Source organism: Danio rerio, chromosome 5 (genome assembly GCF_052040795.2).
Source record: "Danio rerio strain M-AB ecotype USA chromosome 5, GRCz13ab, whole genome shotgun sequence".
NCBI lineage: Eukaryota > Metazoa > Chordata > Actinopteri > Cypriniformes > Danionidae > Danio > Danio rerio.
This window is the reverse complement of record NC_141025.1, coordinates 46,424,050-46,448,410: the sequence shown is the minus strand read 5'-3', so window position 1 is coordinate 46,448,410 and position 24,361 is coordinate 46,424,050. Positions and strand designations below refer to the sequence as shown.

The window sequence follows — 24,361 nt, the reverse complement described above, 5'->3', positions numbered from 1 at the left end:
AATGTATAGTAGTTCCACAAAATACTGACACTCGATGAGACCTCAAATACCCTGTCCGAAAAAGTCTAGTAGCTATGAATGACTTTTTTACAGTGTCTGCTATAATGGTAATGTTTTTGGTGTGTTTACATTGACGAATATGGCCACAGTGTAAATGCGCAGTATAGTTGCGATCTTATTGCCACATTATATCATCATGGTAACATAATATATGCCTTCAGTTATTTCCCTGAAGATGAACATAAAAAAAAACACAACTGGAATAAATACATCAGTCGCCGTTATCGATCTCATATGAAGCAAGAGATCGCAGTGACATATTATGACGTGTGCAGGTGTTGTAGTGCTGTGCATTTCATAGGAGTAAATTTTGAAGCCCTTCCCCTTCACACTCTGTTAAGAGTACAAAAATAGAATCGGTATTGGGCCTTAGTTTTGGCTAAATGTATTGCTGTTGCCAATTAAAAATCAGAACCAACAAATCTGTGTGGTGAGAATACGGCTTTTAGAAGTTCTGCCAGGATATGAACAGCATATTATAAAGTTGCAGCTGATGTCTGAATTCACGCTGCCAATTAACAGTATTCCCTACATTTGTGAAACAGCCTCCAAAAGTGTAAGAAAAAAAAAAAAGTAGAACAGGAATGCAAGGAGAGCGGCAGGATTAGATGTGACAATGGTGAGCAATATCTACCCAATGTGAAGCTCTTTTTTTATTTGCCAATGATGAAAGAGGAACAGCCCTGAGATAGACAGAGAGAACTTTTCCTGCTTTCCTTAGACTGCTAAAATTAGCAGACGCTGATGGACGGATAGTGATGGACAGATAGCCAAAACAAACAGACGTTTTTGTGGATGAATGAGGCTCTAAAGAGAGGCTTAAATCTTCTTTATGTTATGTAATTTCTTTTATTTTCCATTTGAGAATAGGGTGAGATATGAGCCAGACATTCCCTGACAGTTTGAGTGAGATTCGCTGATTTACTGCATACGTCAGACACATGAGAATTCGGTTCCCATCAAAAAGGAGGGTCCCCTCAGCTCTTATCACAAAACACAGGCCAGTCCTATTGTTTATATTGCTGTGTGATGTGCTTCTTTCTCTCTCTCTCTCACACACACACACACACACACATACACACACACACATACAGTATATATATATAGAGCAACCTCAGTGTTTCCACAGGAAGACCAACACCAGCTTTAGAATTAGACACTGCACTCAGAGGTTGTGCTAATAATCATTATCTATCACTTTGACGGACTGGGTTATAAATTTCATGTCTATTTTTATATGTCAGTAAATTGCTCTACTTTGCTATTTAAATGTGCTAAAACTTTAAGTCTAATCAAGTGCTTAGAGTTTTCTTTCTTGAAATCTCTCGTTTCTCTCCTCAAATTCCCCTTAATCACTTTTATTTTGCTCCCCTTCTAATCTTCACATCTAATCCCTCTTATCCTTTACTGTTAAAAGCATCTAAACACAGTTGACCATGAACTGATTTGTATCTGGTAAAATGAGAGAAGCATTTAAACTATCTTTTAATGTTTTTAATTGTAGCCAATAACAGAAAGGAATAAAACTGTCAAAGCAACCATCGCTTATTTTGAATGCAGACAAAATGTGAACATGTATGTGAGATTTTCACTCGATAATCCTATTTTATTTTGCTAATCCCTTTTATCCTTTACTGTGAAGAGCATCTAAACACAGTTGACCCTTAACTGATTTGCATCTGTTAAACTGAGAGAAGCCTTTGGATCATCTTTAAATGTTTTTAATTTGTAGACAGTCACTGAAAAAAACAGTCAAAGCAAACCTACACTTATTTTGAATGAATACAAAAATTGAACATATACCTGAGATTTTCACTCTTTAGTTCTATTTTATTTAGCTAATCCCTTTTATCCTCTACTGTTAAATGCATCTAAACACAGTAAACCATTAACTTTTAACTGTTATCAGAAGAGAAAGTATCTGTACATGTTTTTAACTGTTGAAAATAGGGGAGTGTAAAAGAAACATGAATGTGTATTTAAATGTCAACATGCATGACATTTCTATTCATGCGTTCTATTCTGGTGCACAAATGTCACATTTATAAACTGTGAAAATATGTAATATAAAGATATATGAATATGATTAAACATGTAACAAATTATGTGATTAAACAATTAAACATGCATGATTTAATCATTTAACACATTTAATAAATAGCATCTAGTATTCATAGTCATAGTTAGTCAACTTCAAAGTACATGTGTATTATCAGACCCATAGCCGGGGGTGGGTGTTTCGAGTGGTTTGAAAGCCCCCTCCTCCCCCCCCCCCCCCCAACTGACAAAGGTCCAGAATTTTTCCCATTCATGAGCTCATTTCTCTTATTTTGACTGCTATGCCATCACAAATTGTGAAAATAACTCATGCAAGAAGGCTTTAAGACCAAGCGGAATCTGACATAAGTGAGGTGATCATTCACTACTGACTGTATTGTTAAGTAGAGAAAACATTGTACAAGTAACTTTTATTCTAAAACTTGAACCTTGTTCTTGAATGAAAAAAATGACCTATAAAAAAGAGTGAAGCACCAAAAGATAATTCTTACAGTTAATTTTAATACTAATTAGGCAATTGTTGTTATCTATGAATTTTTATATGTACTATTTTACAAAAGAGACAACAAAAATCAGGAAGCTCTATGTTATTTTTATTATTATTATTATTATTATTATTATTATTAATAATATTATTATTATTATTATTATTATTATTATTATTATTATTATTATTATTATTATGTTTTAATGTTTATTTTTCAAATGGCCAAATTCACACAGAGGAAATTGAATGTGCTGGCCAGTTTGTTATTTGCCTATCTCAATTTAGGCAAATAAACAAATTTGCATTTTAAAAATAATAAGTATAAATAATATTTTTCATACATATATTTCTTTGTTCTAAATAATTAGGAAATGTTTTTGGTACATTAAAAATTGTGATTATGATGACCATCCAACAAGCTAATCCAGAAAAAAATAGTGCTTGAAATGTCAACAAAATGCAGTATTTAATCTCAAATAAAAACAAATAAAAAGAACATGAGGTGACTAACTGCAAAAAAAAAAAAAAAAAATCCACTTTTGACAAACAAACAAACAAACAAACAAACAAACAAACAAACAAACAAACAAACAAACACCCCATTCACCACGCTAGCTATGGGCCTAATTATTTACCTTGCACATTCTAATCTCATTCTAAAATGTAAACTGTGGCAAGAACACACTTAGGACCATTTGCTGAGGCTATGGATAACAAGTAATATTGTTGTAAATAAATGTCAGTTTCTTGCACAAACTCTTTTTTTTTTCTTTTTTTTTGGCTTCAGAACATCTTGACGCATCGTAAGAAGCACTAATCATTTTGTTTTATGTGTAAAAGTTCTTGTTTTTTGACGCTTCATAGTGCCAGTAGATTTTGACTTGCATTTATCATTTCAGACAAAAATCTTTCTTAATGTTTAACTGGTTATAAGAAAAAAATTCTACCAACATTTTGGATGGCCTAAAGGTTAGTACATTATCAGTAAATGTTCATTTTTCAGGTGAACAATCCTTGTGCACACAGTAAATAATAACTATATTAGCATTTTGTTGTCTGCTTCTTCAAATGTTTGATCTTTTTTTTAAGCAAAATGCATTCCGATTGGCTGTCAATAGGGTTCTTGGCTGGGTAAATAAATCACTCTGAAAGTAGGGGTGTAACCATCCACTCCAGTCACGTTCATATGTAGGACTACTGTGTGCTAAAATGCTATATATTTTAAAGAATCGTCCCGGTCCACAATACACAGGACAGAAATGCCATACAACTATTCATAATTCTGAGATTTAATTGCCATTTTCACTCATAAAATTTGACTTTTTAATGATCAGAATTTTATTATTATCAATCCAGAGAAATCAAAATTAGAAATAAATGGTTCCCATCTGTAATGACATTCCTTACTTTAACATGAACCATCCAAAAACAACTTTTGCCAATGTGACTGTCTGATAAAAGCCTGCAATTAATCTTAGTTTGCCATTATTTTCTTCATACAGTATGTTACTAAATTTAGTCACCATGTATTTGCTTTACTGCAGAATGTGATTACAGAGAAACTTTGAGAAAAATAACTCAATTACAAAAATGGACGCAATTTACAGCTGAAGTGAAAATCAATAAATGCGTTCAGATTGCATTAGTAACGATGTATATGCTATATTTACAACATCCCAACAACATTGATGATTATGAATACTCACAGAATATAAGTGATTACTCCAATGCTCCTAGAATGAAAGAAAAATAAAAACAGCGATTAGCACTGGGTTGAGGTAACAGCAAGGTCAGGTAATGGATAATGATATGAGATAACACTCTTTCTCACCACATGTCTGCCTCCAGGCCAAGAGGCTCATAGTTCACCACTTCTGGAGCTGCAAACCATATATAAATCAATGAAATTACTTGCAATACAATATTTTAAAGTAAAAACAATACCAGTACTAGTTAGGGTGTCATCTTGGCAAAGGAAAATTAAAGACCAAAATTAAATATAGCCAACATACACTACCTGACAAAACTCTTGTCGCCTAACGAAGTTTTAGGAACAGCAAATAATAACTTGACTTCTTATTGATCATTTGGTATCAGAAGTGATTTATATGAAAGTTAAAGGCCTCTTGATTACAACTTGATTGATTAGGACAATAAGGTCTGACTTTGCCTAGAGAAAAGTCTTGTCACTTAACAGAAATAATGTAGAGTATAGAATATAAAGTATATAATTGTTAGAATACAAGTGGTGCAGTGGAAAATGAATGAATATTGTGTATGACTCCCATGAGCCTGGGGGACTGCATCCATACATCTCTGCAATGACTCAAATAACTTATTAATAAAGTTATTTGAAATGGCAAAGAAAGCTTCTTGCAGGACTCCCAGAGGTCATCAAGATTCTTTGGATTCATCTTCAATGCCTCCTTCATCTTACCCCAAACATGCTCGATAATGTTTATTTCTGGTGACTGAGCTGGCCAATCCTGGAGCACCTTGACCTTCTTTGCTCTCAGGAACTTTGATGTGGAGGCTGAAGTATGAGAAGGAGCGCTATACTGCTGAAGAATTTGCCCTCTGCTGTGTTTTGTAATGTAATGGGCAGCACAAATGTCTTGATACCTCAGGCTGTGGATACTCCCATCCACTCTGCAGATCTCTCGCACAATGTAAAAAGTCATTCTGTGGCCTTGTATATTTTATTAAATTTAATATCTAAACTTAATTTAATAAAATTAATTTCCTGTTTTTAGGCCATTTTTCCCGCTTTGAAACTACTTAAAATGTCTGTATGAAATCTAATCAATTTTATTATAAAAATTTAGCTATTATTTTTTAATTATTTAAAAAGAGAAAATATTAATCAAATCCAACTGGATTAAAATGAGCATTTTCAAATTCACAATAATTTTCTGTTACACTGATAAATAATTAAATCAATAACTGGTAAAAATTTGCTAATTTTTTAAAGTACTGTACGCAGTTACTTATTTTAAATGACTAATTTTAAGTATGCCAATTTAATTAATTGTCACTCAATCTATATTTGTTGAATTGAATTAATAATATTGCTTGTAATCCATTACCTCAATTTTATTGTGTAGATATAGGGTATTATTTTTTACAGTGCACACCTGAATGTATATACTAAATGTAAGCCAAAACACTAATGTTTCTTTTCCCAAACTCGACTGATTTCTGTGAGAATCTTGGCTCCATGCTGGTTCCAATAGGTCTTCTGTAGTATTTGTGATAATTTATCTGAAAAATCTGCCTTCTGCCACTTTTCCACTTGATCAATTAGAAGTCAAGTTATTATTTGTTGCTCTTATAACTGGAATCAACGACAAGATTTTTATCAGGTAGTGTACACTCAAATTTCAAGATGTCAGCAACAAAAACAAAACAAGACAAAAAAAAAGCAGTGGGTGTAACTTGCATTATAATAAAGGAAAGTCAAAAAAGTTATATACACAGAGATCAGTAAAGAATTAGATTTCTGATCAAAACCAAACAAATAAACAAGACTCTTATAATAAGGCAAGAAAAAAGGATTTACAGTCCATTTAAATTTATAGTACATTTACATTTTCAGAACTAGTGTAAACTAGTATGAAAATGCATCATATTTTATAGCGAATGTTTATTGTTAATGTAGGGTCAAACTATTGTTTTAACTTGAATCACGTAACAAAACAGGCTTTATGTATAATTTATGCCTAAACTTCAGCCCAAATAATTATATTGTTTTATATTAGTGTTTAGACCTGCATTAGTCTGCATCAAATAAATTCCATCTACATTGTATCTATATTTATGTAATATAAGTTTTAGCACATTAACACATCAAACATACTCATCATCGCTTGTGTGCATATATAACTATCTCTCCATATAAATATAAAGTGATGTCATGTGATAAAAACAATGCAGTTGATGAAGATTATGGGGGTCAATGCATTCTCCAAAACATTAAAAATGGCCTACAAAAATGTCTAGAAATGCTAAGTGGATGTAGGATATTTTGGTGGTTTCTCACTAAATGAGCTGTGAAATGAGTCACTGGTTTCAGAGGATTTCAATCACTGATGTGTTAATGAGGAAATGAAGAAATGAGAGATGCTGCTGCTAGTCTGAAAATTGACTTAGGTTTTCTATTTGTCTTATCATGCACCGTCTGGATTTGATCACTGAGCAGGGATTGGAAGGAGTGAGCTGATTCTTGACCTTAAGGCTACAACGAAAAAAAAAAAAAATCAATGAAGTTAGGCCTGGGTAATGGGCTAATCATTCAATTAGTGCGTTTAAGACCAGGTGTCCAGCTTGACCGGATTCTACTCAATGATGGCTGATCGTAATTTTGAGCACTAAAATAGGCTACCCTGTAGGCCAGCTGGTATTGACCGTGGCCTTTAGTACTGTGTCCCTATTAAGACTGCTGTATCATCAGTGCCTGCAGACACACTGGCTGCCGTTCAGGTTGTAGGATTGAATGTGACGCCAACAGCATGGAGGGATGGGGTTGAGTGGGCGTCAGTGTGCTTTTTAGGATGCTTTGGTGGGGGTGGGAGTTGCTGATGTTCAGTTTGAATTAAGATACAGCAGAAGCATTATTCGAAAACAAGTCTAGTGGGATTTAACGAAGTGTGCATGCAAAAATACCTATTCAAACACTTGACCACCAAGTCTGGACACATTTGACTGAAATGTGACTTTTCCCATTATATTAAAAATTTTAAACAATTCTACAAATTACAACTGTTTCCTATATATGGTATATCAAGTTGTCATTTGATGCAGATTTTTTTCTCAGATATTTTAGGTGGGGTTTCATTCTTTGTAATGGAGTTTTTCCGGCTCAAAATGAGACAGAGTTGGAATCCCTATGAAATTATTGCTACTTGAAACGAACACATTTTTCTTGTAATCTATCAAGTTAAACAACATCTTATTTAAAAAGGCTAATATTTTATGTGATTAAATACATGACCAATGCCTGAGCATCACTTCTGTCTGTAGCCATAATTTTTGTTACAAGCATGAGGTGGTGCTCATAATTCTCTATGCAGGAAAAACCCTGCGATACAAATTCATTAGTTTAAAAAAATTGTAATTGTAATATAAATAACATTTGTGTATAAAACACACTTTTTAATTTATAATGCATTTACATCATTGCATAATGTGTATGCATATTATGAAATTTGCTATACTACTTTATAAAATGTACTTATACATATATGAAGAGTTCCGTATGAATTTTTCCTCAGCCTATGTTTATTTTCAGTTAATTCCATGTCAAATGTAATAAAAAGAACCTATTCATCCTACATTACCATTTTAGAAAAACATTTCAGATGGAATCAAAATTTTAATATGCGTATCCTATACAATGACAAATGATTAGCACACCTGTGAAATTGTCTTGTAGAAAGATTTGCCATTTTCATGTTTAATAGAGCAAATACATTTTTTTAATAATTGTTGTCTTATTTTTTTGTTTTGACTGTAATAATAATAATAACAATAATAAACATTTAAAAAAAATAAAAACACATTTAAAAATCGTACAGTGCAAATACTATTTTCACAGTGTCTTATTTCGTTTATTTTGGCTGTAATAATAATAATAATAGTACTAATGCTACTACTACTGCTACTACTATTACTATAATAACAACAACAATTAATTAATGAACTAATTAATTTGCCTAAAGTTGACCTCATTAACTTAGCTAAACCTTTAAAATGCACATTAAGCTGAATACTAGTATTTCGAATAGTATCTAGTAAAATATAATGTACTGTCAAGCAAAAAAATGTTATTAATATTTATTCTTAACTAAGGTAATAATTTTTTAAAATTATTATGCTGAAAAGGGACAGCGCGGTGGCGCAGTGGGTAGCGCTGTCGCCTCACAGCAAGAAGGTTGCTGGTTCGAGCCTCGGCTGGGTCAGTTGGCATTTCTGTGTGGAGTTTGCATGTTCTGCCCGTGTTTGCATGGGTTTCCAAAGAAATAGGTATAGGTGAATTGGCTAAGCTAAATTGTCCATAGTATATGTTTGTGAATGAGAGTGTATGGGTGTTTCCCAGTGATGGCTTGCAGCTGGAAGGGCATCTGCTGCGTAAAACATATGCTGGATAAGTTGGTAGTGTATTCCGCTTAGGCGACCTATGATTCATAAGGGGACCATGTTGAAAAGAAAATGAATGAATGAATAATATGCTGAAAATATTCTCCATTAAAAAATATGGAAAAAAAAAAGAATTAAAATTTCACTGAAGGGCTAATAAATGTCTTCAACTGTATATAAATAAAAAAAAAAATCTCTACAGTATATTTCTACATTTCTACGCTTAGCATTTCTATAAGTATATGCAGAATACAGCAGTGAACTGTGGTGCTTCTTTACCATCATGTCAGACTTGTTTTTCAGATTACATATGACTGGAGAAAAGCAAGAATTGGACAGAGGACCATAACAATAAGAGTAGGTGTAATTACAGCACATCTCTATAGACTGACCAGTGGATGACACTGACCTACAAACTCCGGGGTACCAAAGATGTTTTTGAAATCGTTGCCAAAATCGATCTTGTGGGCCAGGCCAAAGTCAATGAGCTTAATGCGCGGGTGAGGCACGTTCCGGTTTAACAGCATGATGTTCTCCGGCTAAGAGAGAGAAGAAGAAGAAAAACAGACTGAAAGAGAGAGAATCTAATGATAGGCACAGAACAAAAACACAGCATGAGAGAGCAGGAAATCTGCCATAACACATGTAAATCGCATGCAAAGCTACAGAAATGTTCTCTAGAAAGCACAGGCAAACTCAGACCTGGCAGTAACAGATCCCTGAATCGGCATTCCATAGAAACAATACTTCCTTTAGTGAGCTGTATTCATGCACAGACTAATCTCCTTAAAGCTCCGATGACTTCAAAATATTTAAAATGTTAAGGAAAGCCATGTGGACGACTGCTCAGAGAGCACTAGATCCAATTACATAAATGTCCTTGCTGGAGTAGCACAAAGGATTAGCCACAAATTGCTAATAATGAGCGACCTCAGTAATTAGCATATTGTTTTATTCTTTAGGTCAGTTATATTGGTGAACATGAATGCTGACTGCTTTGATGTTGGTCTGCCAGTTAGACCGGTTGCACAAGATTTTAGTAGGAGGTAAAACTCAGCACATCTGAAACTTTGAATTCAATGCCTATTGAAACATTAATGCAATTCAGCAATGACAGCTTCCAGAAATTTCATAGCGACAAGAAAAAAAGGTATTGAATTCATGACCACCCCAGCTCTAGGAGGTCCAGCAATTATGTTGAGGGTGGAAGTGAGTGGATAACCAGCGGGGAGGATGAAAGCGCCTCAATTGATCTGTTGTGGCTGGTGCACAGCGATGCTAAATCGTCACAGTCTGACACTGGAGTGGAAATCAAATGTGTCTCCGTACCTTCAGGTCAAAGTGGGAAATCCGTTTCGAGTGCAGGTAACTGACTCCATCCAAGATCTGCTTGAGAAACTCGGTGGCCTCCTCTTCACTCAGTGACTCTTTCTCAGCTAGAAAGTCAAAGAGTTCTCCGCCAGCCACACTGTAGACAGAAAGAACAGATGCAGACATTCACTGTAGAGCTAGTTAGATGATTACATAAGTGTTTCCCAACCATGTTTTCTAGAGGCACACTACACATTTTCAAATTCTTCCTAATCAAACAGACTTATATCAACTCATCAGAACACCCAAAAGCTGAAATGAAAGGATCAGACATCAGACAAGGGAGACATTCAAAACATTGCAAACAATGGATTACACAACCTTCACTTTAGAGCAGGGGTGCCCAAACCCTGTCTTGGAGGGCCGGTGTCCTGCAAAGTTTAGTTCTAACCCTAATCAGACACACCTGGGCAAGCTAATCAAGCTCTTACTAGGCTTTCTAGAAACATCCATGCAGGTTTGTTGAAGCAAGTTGGAGCTAAAATCTGCAGGACACCGGCCCTCCAGGACCGAGTTTGGACACCCCTGCTTTAGAGCAATTATAAATTTCAAGAAATTTAAGAAGCAAATAAGGAACAAAGAAAATCAAAAGAAAAGATGCAGAGTAAGACAAGAGTATATGGAGGACTGAAGTTATATGCCTTCTATTATTAAAGACACAATATGTACAATTTTATTTTCATTGAAATCTCAAAAAAACAAAAATCCTGTGGCATAATAAAAGTTCTGCTGTTAGTCTCTCATGAGAAATTGCTTCAGTGTTTTCATTTCACTTTGACATCTTTTAGCCTTATTCTGCTTCACATTACCTTAATAATTAGGTTTTAAAATTTTTGCTCATCCATGAACATGATTTCTGAGTCCCTTAGGATTCTATGAAGATGACAACTCCCATAATTTCACACTTAAGGGCCGTTCACACGGAATACATTTTCCTCTTCTTTTCTTGTACTTTTCTGTTGTTTTTCAGTGTAAACATGCGCTGGAAGGATGTGTGTGACCATTACGCTATATGCCGGGTTCAGACTGCATGATTTTAGCCCAGATTTTGACTCGCCGACAGGTTTTGAGAAATCAGAGGCAAATGCCTGAAATCACAAGCAAATCGGTGCTCGTTCAAAGGAAGCAATCACACAGTTTCAACTATTAAAGACGCCTTCTGAGAGAATTGCAGATAAGTCACAAACACTCATGAAATATTTGGCATGTTAAATATCTGGAGCTGTTGGCGATTTAAATCATGCCATGTGAAATGTGTTGACATCAGTGATTACCTACAGCCGATGAGAGAGCAGCATCCACTAGTATGGATATCTGCAGGCCAGCGGGAGGTTTGGCGAGAAGTTAATGCTTCTTCTCAGTCTATTTGGACCCATGGAGGAAAAACTAGTGGAAATTTGGCAGGAGTACTCGTGTCTGTTTGTCGTGTCATCAGAGCAATATCACAACCCGGTCAAAAAAGAAAAAAGTTGAGAAGAAATTGCTAATTCCCTTCTAAAGGTGAGCAAAATAATTAAATTTGCCACTCCACAAAAGGCTTCTTTCTCATTATGTAGTTAATAACAAAAGATATACTAAGGACTTCACGTTGTTTCCATGTCACTTATCGCATGTGTTTTGTTGTGAGAGATGTAGTTTTCGGACCAAGACAAAGATGTCGGCGAGTCTTTCTACTGTAAAGTCATGCAGCGTGAAACTCCCTGTCGCGATCCATCCTACAGTGTAAATGAAGCAGCCACAAAATGCTACCCCATATATTCATGCAGTGTGAAAGTGACGCCACTATTTTGAAAATCATGCAGTCTGAACTTGGCATTACGTCTCATGACTTTTAAAGCAATACGCATGTGAGCGCAACGTTTTTTTCAGACACTGTGTCAGGTTGAAAGATCAGCTCATCACTGTCAGGTCCAAAACAGTGGACCAATCAGAAGAGCTTGGAGGTGGGGCAACTGTTGCTAGCATCTGTTTATAGAAGAAAGCTGGCATGACAACTTTTATATCATCATGGAGAAGGTGCTCATTGTGGCTTTGTCCACATATCCTGGGTTACATGATGTAGCTAAAAGTGCTTATCAACACATGACGTTTCCCTATTTCTGGGTGCGTTATTATATCATGTTCATAATATCACATCACGTAGATCTATGGTATGCTGCGTTTCACATTTTTACAACCACAATTTTAGTTCGGTGTTAATGAGCCCATAGTAACAGCGTCAACAAACTAAGCTTTTGTTTGTTGTTAATATGCGCTGCCTAACAGCAAAAATTATATATTCCGCCTTTAATATTCTTGAAACAGTGAAAGCAATTGTGTTAACTTTGAAACTGAAATACAGTAATAAATGAAATACAATAAAATAAAAGATTTTTCATAAAAAAAAAAAAAAAGTTCTATAACGGAGTCATTAACATGCTAGTGATGTCAGTATTAAGTCAAAGACATACTTTATGTACCAGTAATAGGCATGGGTCGGTATAAGATTCTTAAGGTATGATGACCATGGATAAAAATATCACGGTTTCACACTTTCCCCCCCGTTGAACACAAAATATTTTATTTTGAGAAACATTTACAAAATATTGTTACAGTAAACATGTCAGGCTAAATTATTCAAATGAGTCATTGACTTCTGCTGTCTTAATTTGTTTCAAAAACTCAGATTACAATTTAAAACAGCTTTTTTGGAAATCTTTTCTGCTGGAGATACTGTTGTTCTAAAAACAATACAAACAAAAAAAGTTAATAAAAAATCTTACACATACCATAGCAATGGTATTGCAGAAAATTTTGGCAGTTTTAAAACCTTGACTTCTCCAAACCATGGTATAACTTGAAAATGGTTATCGCCCCATGCCTAACCAGGTTTTAGTTATTTCTTTAGAAACCACAGGCTATCTTTTTCTGTAAATGCTAATTTACAAAGAATGAAACACCAACTGAAATATCAAAGAACAAAATCTGCATTAAATAACAAATAGAAATATTAGTAATTCAAAAAATTAATCATCTTGAGTGGATCCGTCTTACTTAAAAAGAACACCCAGCCTCTCTAATGGTTGTGAGTGATTATAATCATGACTATAATCATGGCTTCTGGGAGAGGACCAACAGGATCTGGGCATATATTTATTCAGCAGAGGGAAACTGAAAACCAGCTGCACGATGATGGCATGATAACGCTTGCTGCTAATAGTGAGCTTGAGCAAGTGCAGCGACGAGTCACCCAGCTGCAAAAACACCGGCGGCAGATACGTCTTCCATCACCCCACACAGAAACAGAAAGAAAAACACCAGCCTCCACCCTTAACAACACAAGTCTCACAGCTGCTCTTGTTCTGGCAAAGAATCAAGCACTTAATCAGGAAGAGAACATCTGATGGACATGTAAAGCAACAAACTGACATTTAGGGTGGGTTATCTGCAACGGATTACAGTAGTCTAAAGTACTTTAAATGTTCCTCAAACAAAACATTTTTGATCTTTGTTTCCAGGCAAGCTGTTTAAAAAAAAATCAGTTTTACTCTTGCCCTGCTGTTGACAAGATATCTCATCAATTAACAATGCCTCCCCCCTATCGATACATTTTTACAGCAATCTATGGTCTAGGTGTATTATGATAAGGAAAGTCCAAGCTCAAGTCCTAAATAAGTTACAGAAGAGTTAGCTGAACAGGCTGGTGTTGATTGATTCCAATCAGTAATGTTTTGACCATTTTAAATCACACCAGGATCAGTGTTAATTTTGACAGCAAATTTTGATTTAGTTTTTAGTCTTTTGACTGAAATTCCATTTGAATTGTAGTCATACTTTAGTCTTCTGAATCATTTTAGATTTAGTATAGTTTTAGTCTACTAAATTTCATACGATTAAGTCAACTAAATCTACTCTACATGTAGTTGACTAAAATATATTTGGATTAATTCTTTCATTTTAAACCGAAAGCTGTACGTAAAGATTATAGCCATACAGTATAATTACATCCGTACAGACGTAAGAAATAATCACATTGCTGAAAGACGTCCTGAATAAAGCAATTTTGTGGTAGAGGTACACTGTAAATGGCTGTTGTCATGATGATCGCGGCAGACGCAGACAGCTCGTGAACCTTGCGCGAGTTTGCTACTTAAGACTGGCCGATTTAATAACTTTTAATTTACAATCTAATGGCATTAATTCTCTAAAGGTCAGCGAGAGGCTATACCATTTCAGTTAAGCAAAAGCACACACTCAGGTAAATAAAAAGAGATCCGAGTTTAACTTAACTGAATTTCAGGATGATTCCCTGGCATGCTGATGTCGCTTTAGATTTGTTGTTTTTATCAGCAATTTCCACCCCTTTTCAAACCCTTTTTCTCTCAGCTGTTGCCATTTCAAAGATGATGTATTCGCATCCCGCATCTATTGTGGATCAGTTACTTTTCAAATATGTGTGTGTGTGTGTGTGTGTGTGTGTGTGTGTCATGCATTACACATCAAGATTAATTCTGATTGGATATTCTACAAAAAAAAAAAAATCCCTCAATCACATTTTCGTCTCATTTTTATTAGTCGACGAAAATGTCAGTAAATTTCTATTACAGTTGTAGTCATCATCACAATTTTTATTTAGTTTTCATCGGTAGAAACTTGTTCTTCATGAAAATTAAGATGAAAATTTTGTTAAAGAAAATAACACTGATCGAGATAAAGAAGCCAGTGGCAGATATCACTTTGAACACAGAAGTTCCTATAGGAACTTGTTGACCTCACGTTCACTTTTCCAAATACATACATGTGTTAGCACTTAAGCTGCACAATATATCGCTTCAGCATTGATATGTCAATTTGTGCATTCGCAATAGTCACATCGCAGGACATGCAATGTTGAGTTGGGATGATTAATGTTGATCAGCAATGAAAAATGTAGAGTGTTTACATTTTACATCACATTTGATTATTCAATAGGGGCAGGGTAAAATAACGATAAGCATGAGGTGGCACTTCTTGTAATAGCGGATCGAACATATATAATGTTGCAATTCTAAGAAATATTTGTGCTGTTAATAAAAGAAACACATCTTACAACTTTTTGATGCATTTTTCCCTCTTCATTTACAAATGTCATAATATATTGTGGATGGTTTTCCTGTGATAAGTTGCTAATATTGTGATCTATCATTATCGGTGGCAAACTGTCATGATAATAACCCATCGTATTACTGTACCTGAATATCTGATTACTTATTTCACTTTTATCTTTGCTCTATCTTAAACATTTATTAATGCAATTTCTTTGATTCTACATGATTATTTCAATCAAAGTTAATAACTTTATTCCAAATAGAGCTATTCAAGTCATCTGCCGAAATTGTATTCAAATCACAATATAAATCGCAGCAAACTAAAAATTGCAATGTCAGATTTTTCCAATATCGTGCAGACCTAGTACGCGTGTAGCTCTGGAGGGAAAAAAAGAGAGATTTCTTTGAATTTTTGGGTAATAATATATTCTGAATTATCTGAATTCAAGTGATGATAAAGCATGAACCCATAAATTATTATTATTTCTTAGTTATTAACTTATTTTAATATCTACAATGCTGGGGCAGCGTGGTGGCGCAGTGAGTAGTGCTCCAGTTTCCCTCACAAGTCCAAAGACATGAGGTACAGGTGAATTGGGTAAGCTAAATTGTCCGTAGTGTATGTGTGTGAATGAGAGTGTATGGGTGTTTCCCAGTGATGGGTTGTAGCTGGAAGGGCATCCGCTGCGTAAAACATATGCTGCATAAGTTGGCGTTTCATTCCGCTGTGGCGACCCCAGATTAATATAGGGACTAAGACGAAAAGAAAATGAATGAATTAATCTACAATGCTCATATACTCTCAGCAGAGGATATTCTGCTGTTAAATTATGTTAAAAATTGTCAAAAATGTTGCATGGCAACTTAATAAAAATGCAGGCAGAGAAAGAGTAAATAATTGCGTATAAATATATATATCAGCCAATCTTATATCAGCCAGCACCTGCCAAATTTGTATGCATGAAAGGATCAGAGAACAGACTATGCTGTCTGAGACTAGAAAAGCACATCACTGGTTGGCAGCAAAGAGGTTTTGGAGGATGTCAAATGACCTGAAAATGAAACATGACCTTCAAATCTGCGGTCAGGATTATTTAGTTATGTCTTTGAGCAAAGTACTTAACCCTAGTTGCTTCAGTTAACAAACAAAAAAACTTGCCTGATGAGTAATGTGTGACGGATATGAGCTGAATATACTGTAGCTACAGGGACACACTTCCAAACAAAGAAAACCAGTCAGGCGAGTAGAAACATCAAGTAGTTCAGAAGAAAGACACTTCCTTCACATAAACATAATCTTTAACATAACAGTTCTGCTGAAATGGTGAAATTCTTGTCATGTATAATTAGTGTTTACTAAATAACCAAGAATCAAATTACAAAGCACTTTAAAATATTTGGCATGTATCAACACCTTTTCATCACTGTACTCGGATTAGATAAAATAACACACAATGTGATGAGGAGTGCCTCAGTAACTTTTAGTTTCAGACCACATGTTTACAAGGTTAAACCACATATGTGTTACTACTCTAGGAAGTGATTTCTTTGACACAATATATCTCCATTGTGTAGCACCAGTAGAGTGTTACAACAAACTGCAAGTAGATTGCACACCTTTAAAAGGATGATCCATCCGAAAATTGAAATTCTGTCATCAATTTTACTCATTTAAATAGGGTTATCAAAAGGTTACCTATTAGTATTCATTTCCCAGTAACATTTGAGAGCTGTTAAGCACATACTTGAGCATCACTGATTGGCCATTGATACTGTATGACTGTGATGGTCGTGAAGGTCATTGGTTTACTACTCATTACCGCTGTGCAAATAAAAATACATGAACATTAGAGTGTTTCAAAGCCACGATGATCAGCTCATCTATGAGCTGAGATATGAGCAATCCTCTGAAGGATCGACTAATCAATGTGCTTTAAAAAGCTCCAATCTTGTTTTTCTGCAGCGGAAATTTCTGAGAGTTCTCTGTTTTCACTGTTGAATAATTGTGTTTTGACTTTCAATGATTCTTAATTGCTTGCCCTGACTATTGCCTCTTTTGTGAATAAAAGAATCTCTCGCACTCATCCATATGTTACAAGTGAATTGGTTTACAAGCATTTTTTTGTGGGTTTGGTCATGAAAGTACTTTTCCATACTGTTATTTTCCATACTAGCCCCGAATATGAAGCAGACAATGACTTAGCATGACAAATGTATTAGTATATATGTGCAGTGTTTCCTCTAGGATTTTTTTCCAGCTGTGGCGGCAGGCCTTTTACACAAATCTACCAACTACCTATGACCTTATTTTAATGAGTATTACAAGTCGAGATCGCATTCATGTAATACGAGCCTGCAAATATCTCTGCTTGCATGCCAATTTCCTTAAACAAATAACGCACAGCACTAATACGATTACAGAAATGTTTGCGCTGTTATAATTCACTTACCTTTTAATGTGTTTTGGTGCGATTATAACTCGCTATAAAAAAACAACAACAATGACTGAATGTTTTGAATGAGAAGCTGTGATGTAGCCATGGCGGGATGAATTTTGGTGTGGCGCCCCGCCATGGAAGAATGAATGTAACGCAAACCATGTATGTGTATTAGTATTAGTAAAGTATGTATTAGTATTTGTATATGTATTATATTAGTATATGCATTAGTATTTGCTAAAATCTAAATGAAACCCAAAAAGGGTCACACACCAGACGAAAAGGCTAGTGCTGCGAGATGTCTTTAAAAATCATACCTTTTTTTCAACATGTCCGATACAGGTTTCTGTTCAAATTCTGGACATCTGTATAGTTTTATACACAACAAAATTTTATGTGTATAGAATGTATACATCTGGTGTGTGATAATTGTCAAGGACTATAGATATACATAGATGATTCATTGGCATTACTATGAATGGGGAAATTTGCAACGCTCAGCAGAGCTGTCACAGTGAAGGAAGTCCCACTTTCCAGCCAAAATAGCCAATCATCAGCCTTTATAGCCATGTGGTTCTGTATAGATGAAGGGTCTGGACAGATATGCTTGTCTGTTGACAAGCCCTGTTGTTTGGCGACTACGGCATGCCTGCATTGATTTTGACAGGAATCACATATTGTGCCCTTCCAGTGTCGTCCTTGAGTTTTTTCTCAGTTTTTTATCTCTTTTTTAAAGTGTTTCAAACAGCTACCCCTGGTTACCATTGAAACAGACATGAAGGAGATTTGTATCATAAAACCTTTTGCACATGTGTTGGTGCAAACTAAAAAATGTCCGTTCAGATTTTGTTGTTGATTTTATATATATTTAATTTAATTGAGAGTTTGGCAAGTGATTTTTGAGATTTCAGGATTTTCCTCCTTTCATTTAGAACGGACTTTAAAAGACCAAGTGACAGACAAATCTCTGCATTGAGGCCACTCAAACCTCCAGTTCTTTACAATGAACATCCAGTGTTCTCCAGCCTCCGATGCCAAGACTGCAGCTCTGCACAAGAAGTTTGGCCAGAGAAAAAATGGTCGTGCCCAACTGAGCCTGGTTTCTCATGAGGATTTTTCCCTTCACTTTCGTCAATTGCTGAAGATTTGTTCCTTGCCACTGGCTTGCTTAGTTTGGGAGCTGCACATCAATAGATTTGCTCTTCAGTGTTCGGACTTTCAGCAGTAAAAATGAAACCACACTGAACTGAACTAAACTGAACTTTACTGGACTGACATTTTACTTCATTTCTCCCACTAAAAATAAACTCGACACAACCACTGCATCCCATTTATGTTGAGGAAAGCCGTGCTCATCTCCAGCAGGAGAACACAGTGAATGCATCACATGAGGGAAGAGAAAGTTAAAAGGATGAGAGGAAGCCATCAAGCGGCAACCCAAAATAATAATAACAAAACTTTAGTTTGTTAAAAATTCATGATAATAAAACTGAGATTGCCACTGTAGTCCTCTGTTATTGTCAACACAAGCAACTGACACCCAACTGTCACCAATTTGAAAGTGAAAGTAATTAAATAGCGAGAATGAATAATAAGCTATTTAAAGGCACCCTGCCCCCAGTGATACCGGCATTACCAGTGTTGTCACACTAACTAATGGGAAAATTGCATCACCGTCACAACCCTAGTATATGGGCAAAACAAAAATGTGTGTCTCCTGATGACACATTGATGTGTTGTGAAGCGAAACTGGATGATCAAGCTCCTCGACTGTTTGTTGAGGCTGTCATTTGAAAAACAAATGTTGTAAATTATGTTCAGTTTATTGCACAGACCAACAGTTTCACTTCATAAGACCTCAATGTATAATCAGGTATTAACTGGCTTTATGCACAGCGAGTGTTTTTCAGCCACTGATAAACTTTCGATGAACGGTTAATAGCTTCAATTTCATAAGGTTCCTTTTACTGCATTGAAGATGTACTGTAATTTAATTAAAATACAATCAGTTAAATAGACTTAGGCATTCATTTAGTTGTTCAAGAGTTAAACGAGATGAAAGAATCAGGGGCAGTAAGCAAGTGCAGAAACTCTATTGAAAAAACTGTGGTAAAATGAGACCCTAATTTATATATATTATATATATATATATATATATATATATATATATATATATATATATATATATATATATATATATATATATATATATATATATATATATATATATATATATATATATATATATATATATTAATCAAGCAGTAAATATGGTTTATTTTTAAAGAAATCTTAAACGCGCAGATCTTAAATTTAGTAATTTAGTAATGGAATGACAGGTCACAGGAAGTGCTTGAGCTGGTTTGCTAAAAATTAAAAGTCCCTGTGCATATACCCCATTGTTTTGCCTGTGCACATTGTATTTTTTTGTACACCAAAGAGGGCATCAATAACATTTGATAATTTCACAAGTATCACAGTTCAAGCAGAAATCTTCTTTAATGTTCGACTGAGAAAAATAGTTACATCCTGGCCTGAGAGTCAGTAAATAAACAGAAAATTTTCATTTTAAGGTGAACAACCTATCAAGTAGTTCAAGATTACTGGTAAAATGACTTGATCTAGTCTTTCGCAGTGCTGGATGGCAGTGTATCAGAAGTGTAATTTTTTGTGGTCCTTCTCTGATCAAGTGTAGGTAGAGTAGTTTTTCACCAGAAAATTCCAGTGTACAACAAAATAAACCTAATGTGAAATAATGCCATTTCAAAACATGGATTCAACAAAGTCTTGCAGTTCTAGGAATAGGCCAGTATACGATTCTGATGGTATGATCACCTTGGATAAAAATATCACAATTTCACGGTATTGTAATTACTGCTCTAAAATATATTCTTTTTAAATTTTTGGGCAAAAAACTACAACTATTTTTCATCTTAGATGCTATTGTCCTAAAAAAAGAAGAAAAAAAGTAAATAAAAAAAAACAATACACATACCTTAGGAACGGGATAACAGAAAATTTTGACTGTTTTAAAACCTTGACTATTCCAAACCACAGCATACCATGCCTAGCTCACACCAAACAAGGTTTATAAAATGGAGAAACTAGTTATGGAGAAAATAAATATGTTCTTTACTTCCTAAACTCAGCTGCTGGAGTCTAAGATGAACATCACTTTAATAAAAATTTTAAAATAATAGTATGCATTGTGCTCAGATAAAAAAAGAATAAATAAATAAATAAATAAACAGACTAGCCAGGATACAACCCTCATCAAAAGGTTACACCAGTAAGTTGCTGTTAAAGTGTGTCTGCTTGTTTAGACAATTATTAATGATGTATGCTTAACAGAGTTGGGTGTTAATGTAATCTAATTACATTTTTGGGAAACGCAGTAATGTAAAAAATTTCATTTTATATTTGTGAAATTTGATTACAGTTAATGAAGTCAGAGTAATTGCGTTACTTACAATAGAAATATAGTTTTTAGAAGAAAAAAAGCTTTTTTAAATCATGTTTTCTGCTGCAACATCAGTTAATAAGCATGCACTTTTAAATTGCTGGAGAACACGAGCTGAAATGGTTGCTGACGAGAGTGGAAAAACAGACATTACTCAAGTCTTTTGAATATGTCAAGCTGCTGTGTTAAACCCATAGTAATGTTTTTCATTAAATTTTAAACTACTGAAAAAGCTGCAGTGTATTTTGTATTTTTATAGGTATATTTTAAATATTTTAAAAGTAACCTCAAAGTAAAGTAATTAGTAATCTGATTATTTTTTTACATGAAGTAATTAGTAATGTAATCAGATTACAACTTTCCATTCATTATGTAATCTATTACTTTAAGTAACATACCTAACACTGATGCTTAATGTAAATATAACTTGAAATAATCTCTACTTCATCATCCAAAGGTCTTACTCTTCTGTACTAGTATAGTTAAGACAGTGCAGACATCAAAACATGCCTTTTCTCTTTGAAAACATTGGCAGCAGTGTATGTGTGTTCAAAGCACAACAGGCAAAACTGGTTCACCTACTCAATGGACTGGTTCTCCTCTACCCCCCCACTGTTGACCTTGTCAAGTGTTTGCTTTGTAAGTAAAGGCTGGTGCTGCTGAATTCAGCGAAGAGCTTTTGACAACTTAAAAGAGCCAGTTGTTCACATACTACTAGCCTCTACTAATAACTGCAGCAGTTTTAGTTTTTAGAAATGAGACAAACAAAAGCTGTCAGTGATTTCACAATTCAGTAAAAGCAGAGAAAAACAATGACTCACAGCTCTAGGATGAGGATGACCTCATGCTTGTTTTCGAACACATCGTGCAGGGTGATGACATTGGGGTGCTGGATTTCCTTCAAGATGCTGACCTCCCTCTCAATGTCGTCTTTCGAGACCCCTCGTCGGCTTGATTTGCTCCGCCTCTTCTTGATAAATTTGGCTGCATACTCCACACCAGTGCTCTTATGACGGCATTTCTTTACCACGGCAAACTGACCACTGAAAAAAACAATAACACAAAGATTGCTGTCATGTCCAATTCAAAACGTGAAATATGTCATATTTTAAGGGCAAGAACTGAGAAATAATACTATTAAAAACAACTGATGTTTTAGAACAGTAAACATTCCCAATAACAGCCATTGGTGAAACCAAGCGGTCAAAATTGTTCTTAATTAACGTCCTGCGTTAATCAAGCGAGACTTGTTGGTGTTTCAGTGAATAGCTGATCACTGTTCCTGTCAATGAACTCCAATAATGTCCAGCTACAAACTCAACGGCCTTCAAATCGATGTGTTTCAACAGATTTAGAGTGTTTTTTTACTGTGTTCTACATTTATTTTTAAAGGATATAAATAGTAGATCAAAAGAATAATAGTAGTCAGTCTTTTTTAAAGCAGCAGCCGTTTTTTTTTTTTTTTTTGCCATCTCCTGCTGTCCTGTCAGCTTCATTTATTGAATAAAAGGCCTAATGTGTGGACTAAAGTGTGAGTTAGTGTGCATTTAAACTATGCGTCACTACTGCTTTTCCTGTTACATATAATTTTCTGAATATTTATAGATTTTTACCCTTATTTACCTAAACATTATTTTCAGCATACATAATTGCGTGTTCATCTTTTATTTTAATATGCAAAAAGTCTTGACTTTGACACAACTATTAAAACAGATCACACGAGTGTCACAAACAGGATAGAATAGGAGTGTAGGGGTGGAAAGTAGGGGTGTAACAGTATTCAAATAAAAAGGCCCTACAGAACACTGTTACAGGACAGAGAGCAAGTGTTCTCTAAAACAAAAACAAAAAAAACAGTTTATGGGTCATATGAGCAGGGCTTTATAAAGGATACAGAATTATCCAGGAGATCCAATCAGGAATTAAATGCACGCAGCCACACTCTTGTTTTCAAAAGTCTGCATTTATAAAAACAACCACTGAGTTTTCAAACTCAAACAGTTCTCTGGCATTTCCAAAAGTCTCTATTTGAGTGTGAAAAAATTAGGACACCACATATAACAAAAATGAACATATAACAATGAAAATTAAGATGAAAAGCAGTGTAAAACACAGTATCAATATGACATGCATCTCCCCATGGTGAGTCTATGAGAGCAGATAAGAAACGCAGTAACATTTACTGATCGAGCAATATGAGAATATTAAGTTTTGTTAGTCAATACTCAACAGAGATAAGCAAGTTGATAGGAAATGTAATCTGTTTATATATTTTTCAGCGTAGTGTAGAACTGTGTATACACAACAAAGCAGGATGTGTTTGAAGAGAAACTAAAAATGTCACTGACAGGCAGCAACTCCTCTGTGATAGTAACTTGATTATTCTTCTAAGCCAGTGGTTCTCAAACTTTTTTCACCAAGTACCACCTTAGAAAAAAAATCGTCTCTCCAAGTACCACCTTACGACGCTATTTTTTAACCAGTATTAAAAAATAGCGTCGTAAGCCTAATTAAGCAGCTACAGGTGTGCACAGTTTTAAAACGATGCAGATTACTTCCTATTAGTAAGAATATGTATTATTGTCAGTCACTTTAAACATTTGAAATAGTCTGAACATTAACTGTGCTTGCAGATAAAAAAAAAGTTTTAGTTGAAATGTGCTTTTAAAAGTTCATAAAAAAATGGCACTGTTCTTAAAAAGTAAAAAGAAAACTGCTGTACTTAAATCTAAAGTATTCATAGTAGCCTATTCATCAAAAGCTGGAAATGCTGCTTGGACCTTATAAATATAGGCTATATGTCATATTCCTACACTTTCAGACTAATCTTGAAATAAATGTTAAATGTACATGACAGGGTTCATACAGGCACAGCCTAATGAAAATCAATTCCAGCACCTATTTTTTTTTTCAAGACTGACATGCTATGTATTGAGGACCTGAAATGTATTCTCAGCAACCCATAAAACATTGCATAGGAATAGATACAAATAAAAACCATTAATAATAATATTTATTAATCATATATTAATAATATAATAAACCTGCACTAAGTGCTTGTGAAATCTTTTTTGTACTCAAGTAAAACTACTATTACACTGCTAAAATAAAAAAATTTTTAGTAAATAATACTAATATTAGGTAAAAGTACAAATTACTCTTTTAAAAAGTACTAGTTGGTTACTTTTGAAAAAAAATCTGATTTTCATTATGAAATCACTTTTTTTAGTGTAAACCTGATTGAATGGTTTGATTGCTTACATCCCAAAGCTACATGTATAATTTG

General features: G+C 34.6%; 1 protein-coding gene across 3 annotated transcripts in view; it reads right to left on the bottom strand.

Moving 5' to 3' along the window:
* dapk1 (death-associated protein kinase 1) overlaps window positions 1-24,361 on the bottom strand; it is a 142,439-nt gene that overhangs the window by 69,279 nt on the left and 48,799 nt on the right. For all 3 annotated transcript variants that reach the window (XR_015490299.1, XM_087252104.1, NM_001099990.3), the window contains 5 exons: window positions 21,897-22,118; window positions 10,070-10,208; window positions 9,150-9,279; window positions 4,437-4,485; window positions 4,312-4,338 (listed from right to left, as the gene is read on the bottom strand). Coding sequence is in view for 2 of the 3 variants with exons in the window: in XM_087252104.1 (XP_087108230.1) it covers window positions 4,312-4,338; window positions 4,437-4,485; window positions 9,150-9,279; window positions 10,070-10,208; window positions 21,897-22,118 (567 nt within the window). In the remaining variant the exon portion in view is untranslated. The remainder of the gene's footprint in view (window positions 1-4,311; window positions 4,339-4,436; window positions 4,486-9,149; window positions 9,280-10,069; window positions 10,209-21,896; window positions 22,119-24,361) is intronic.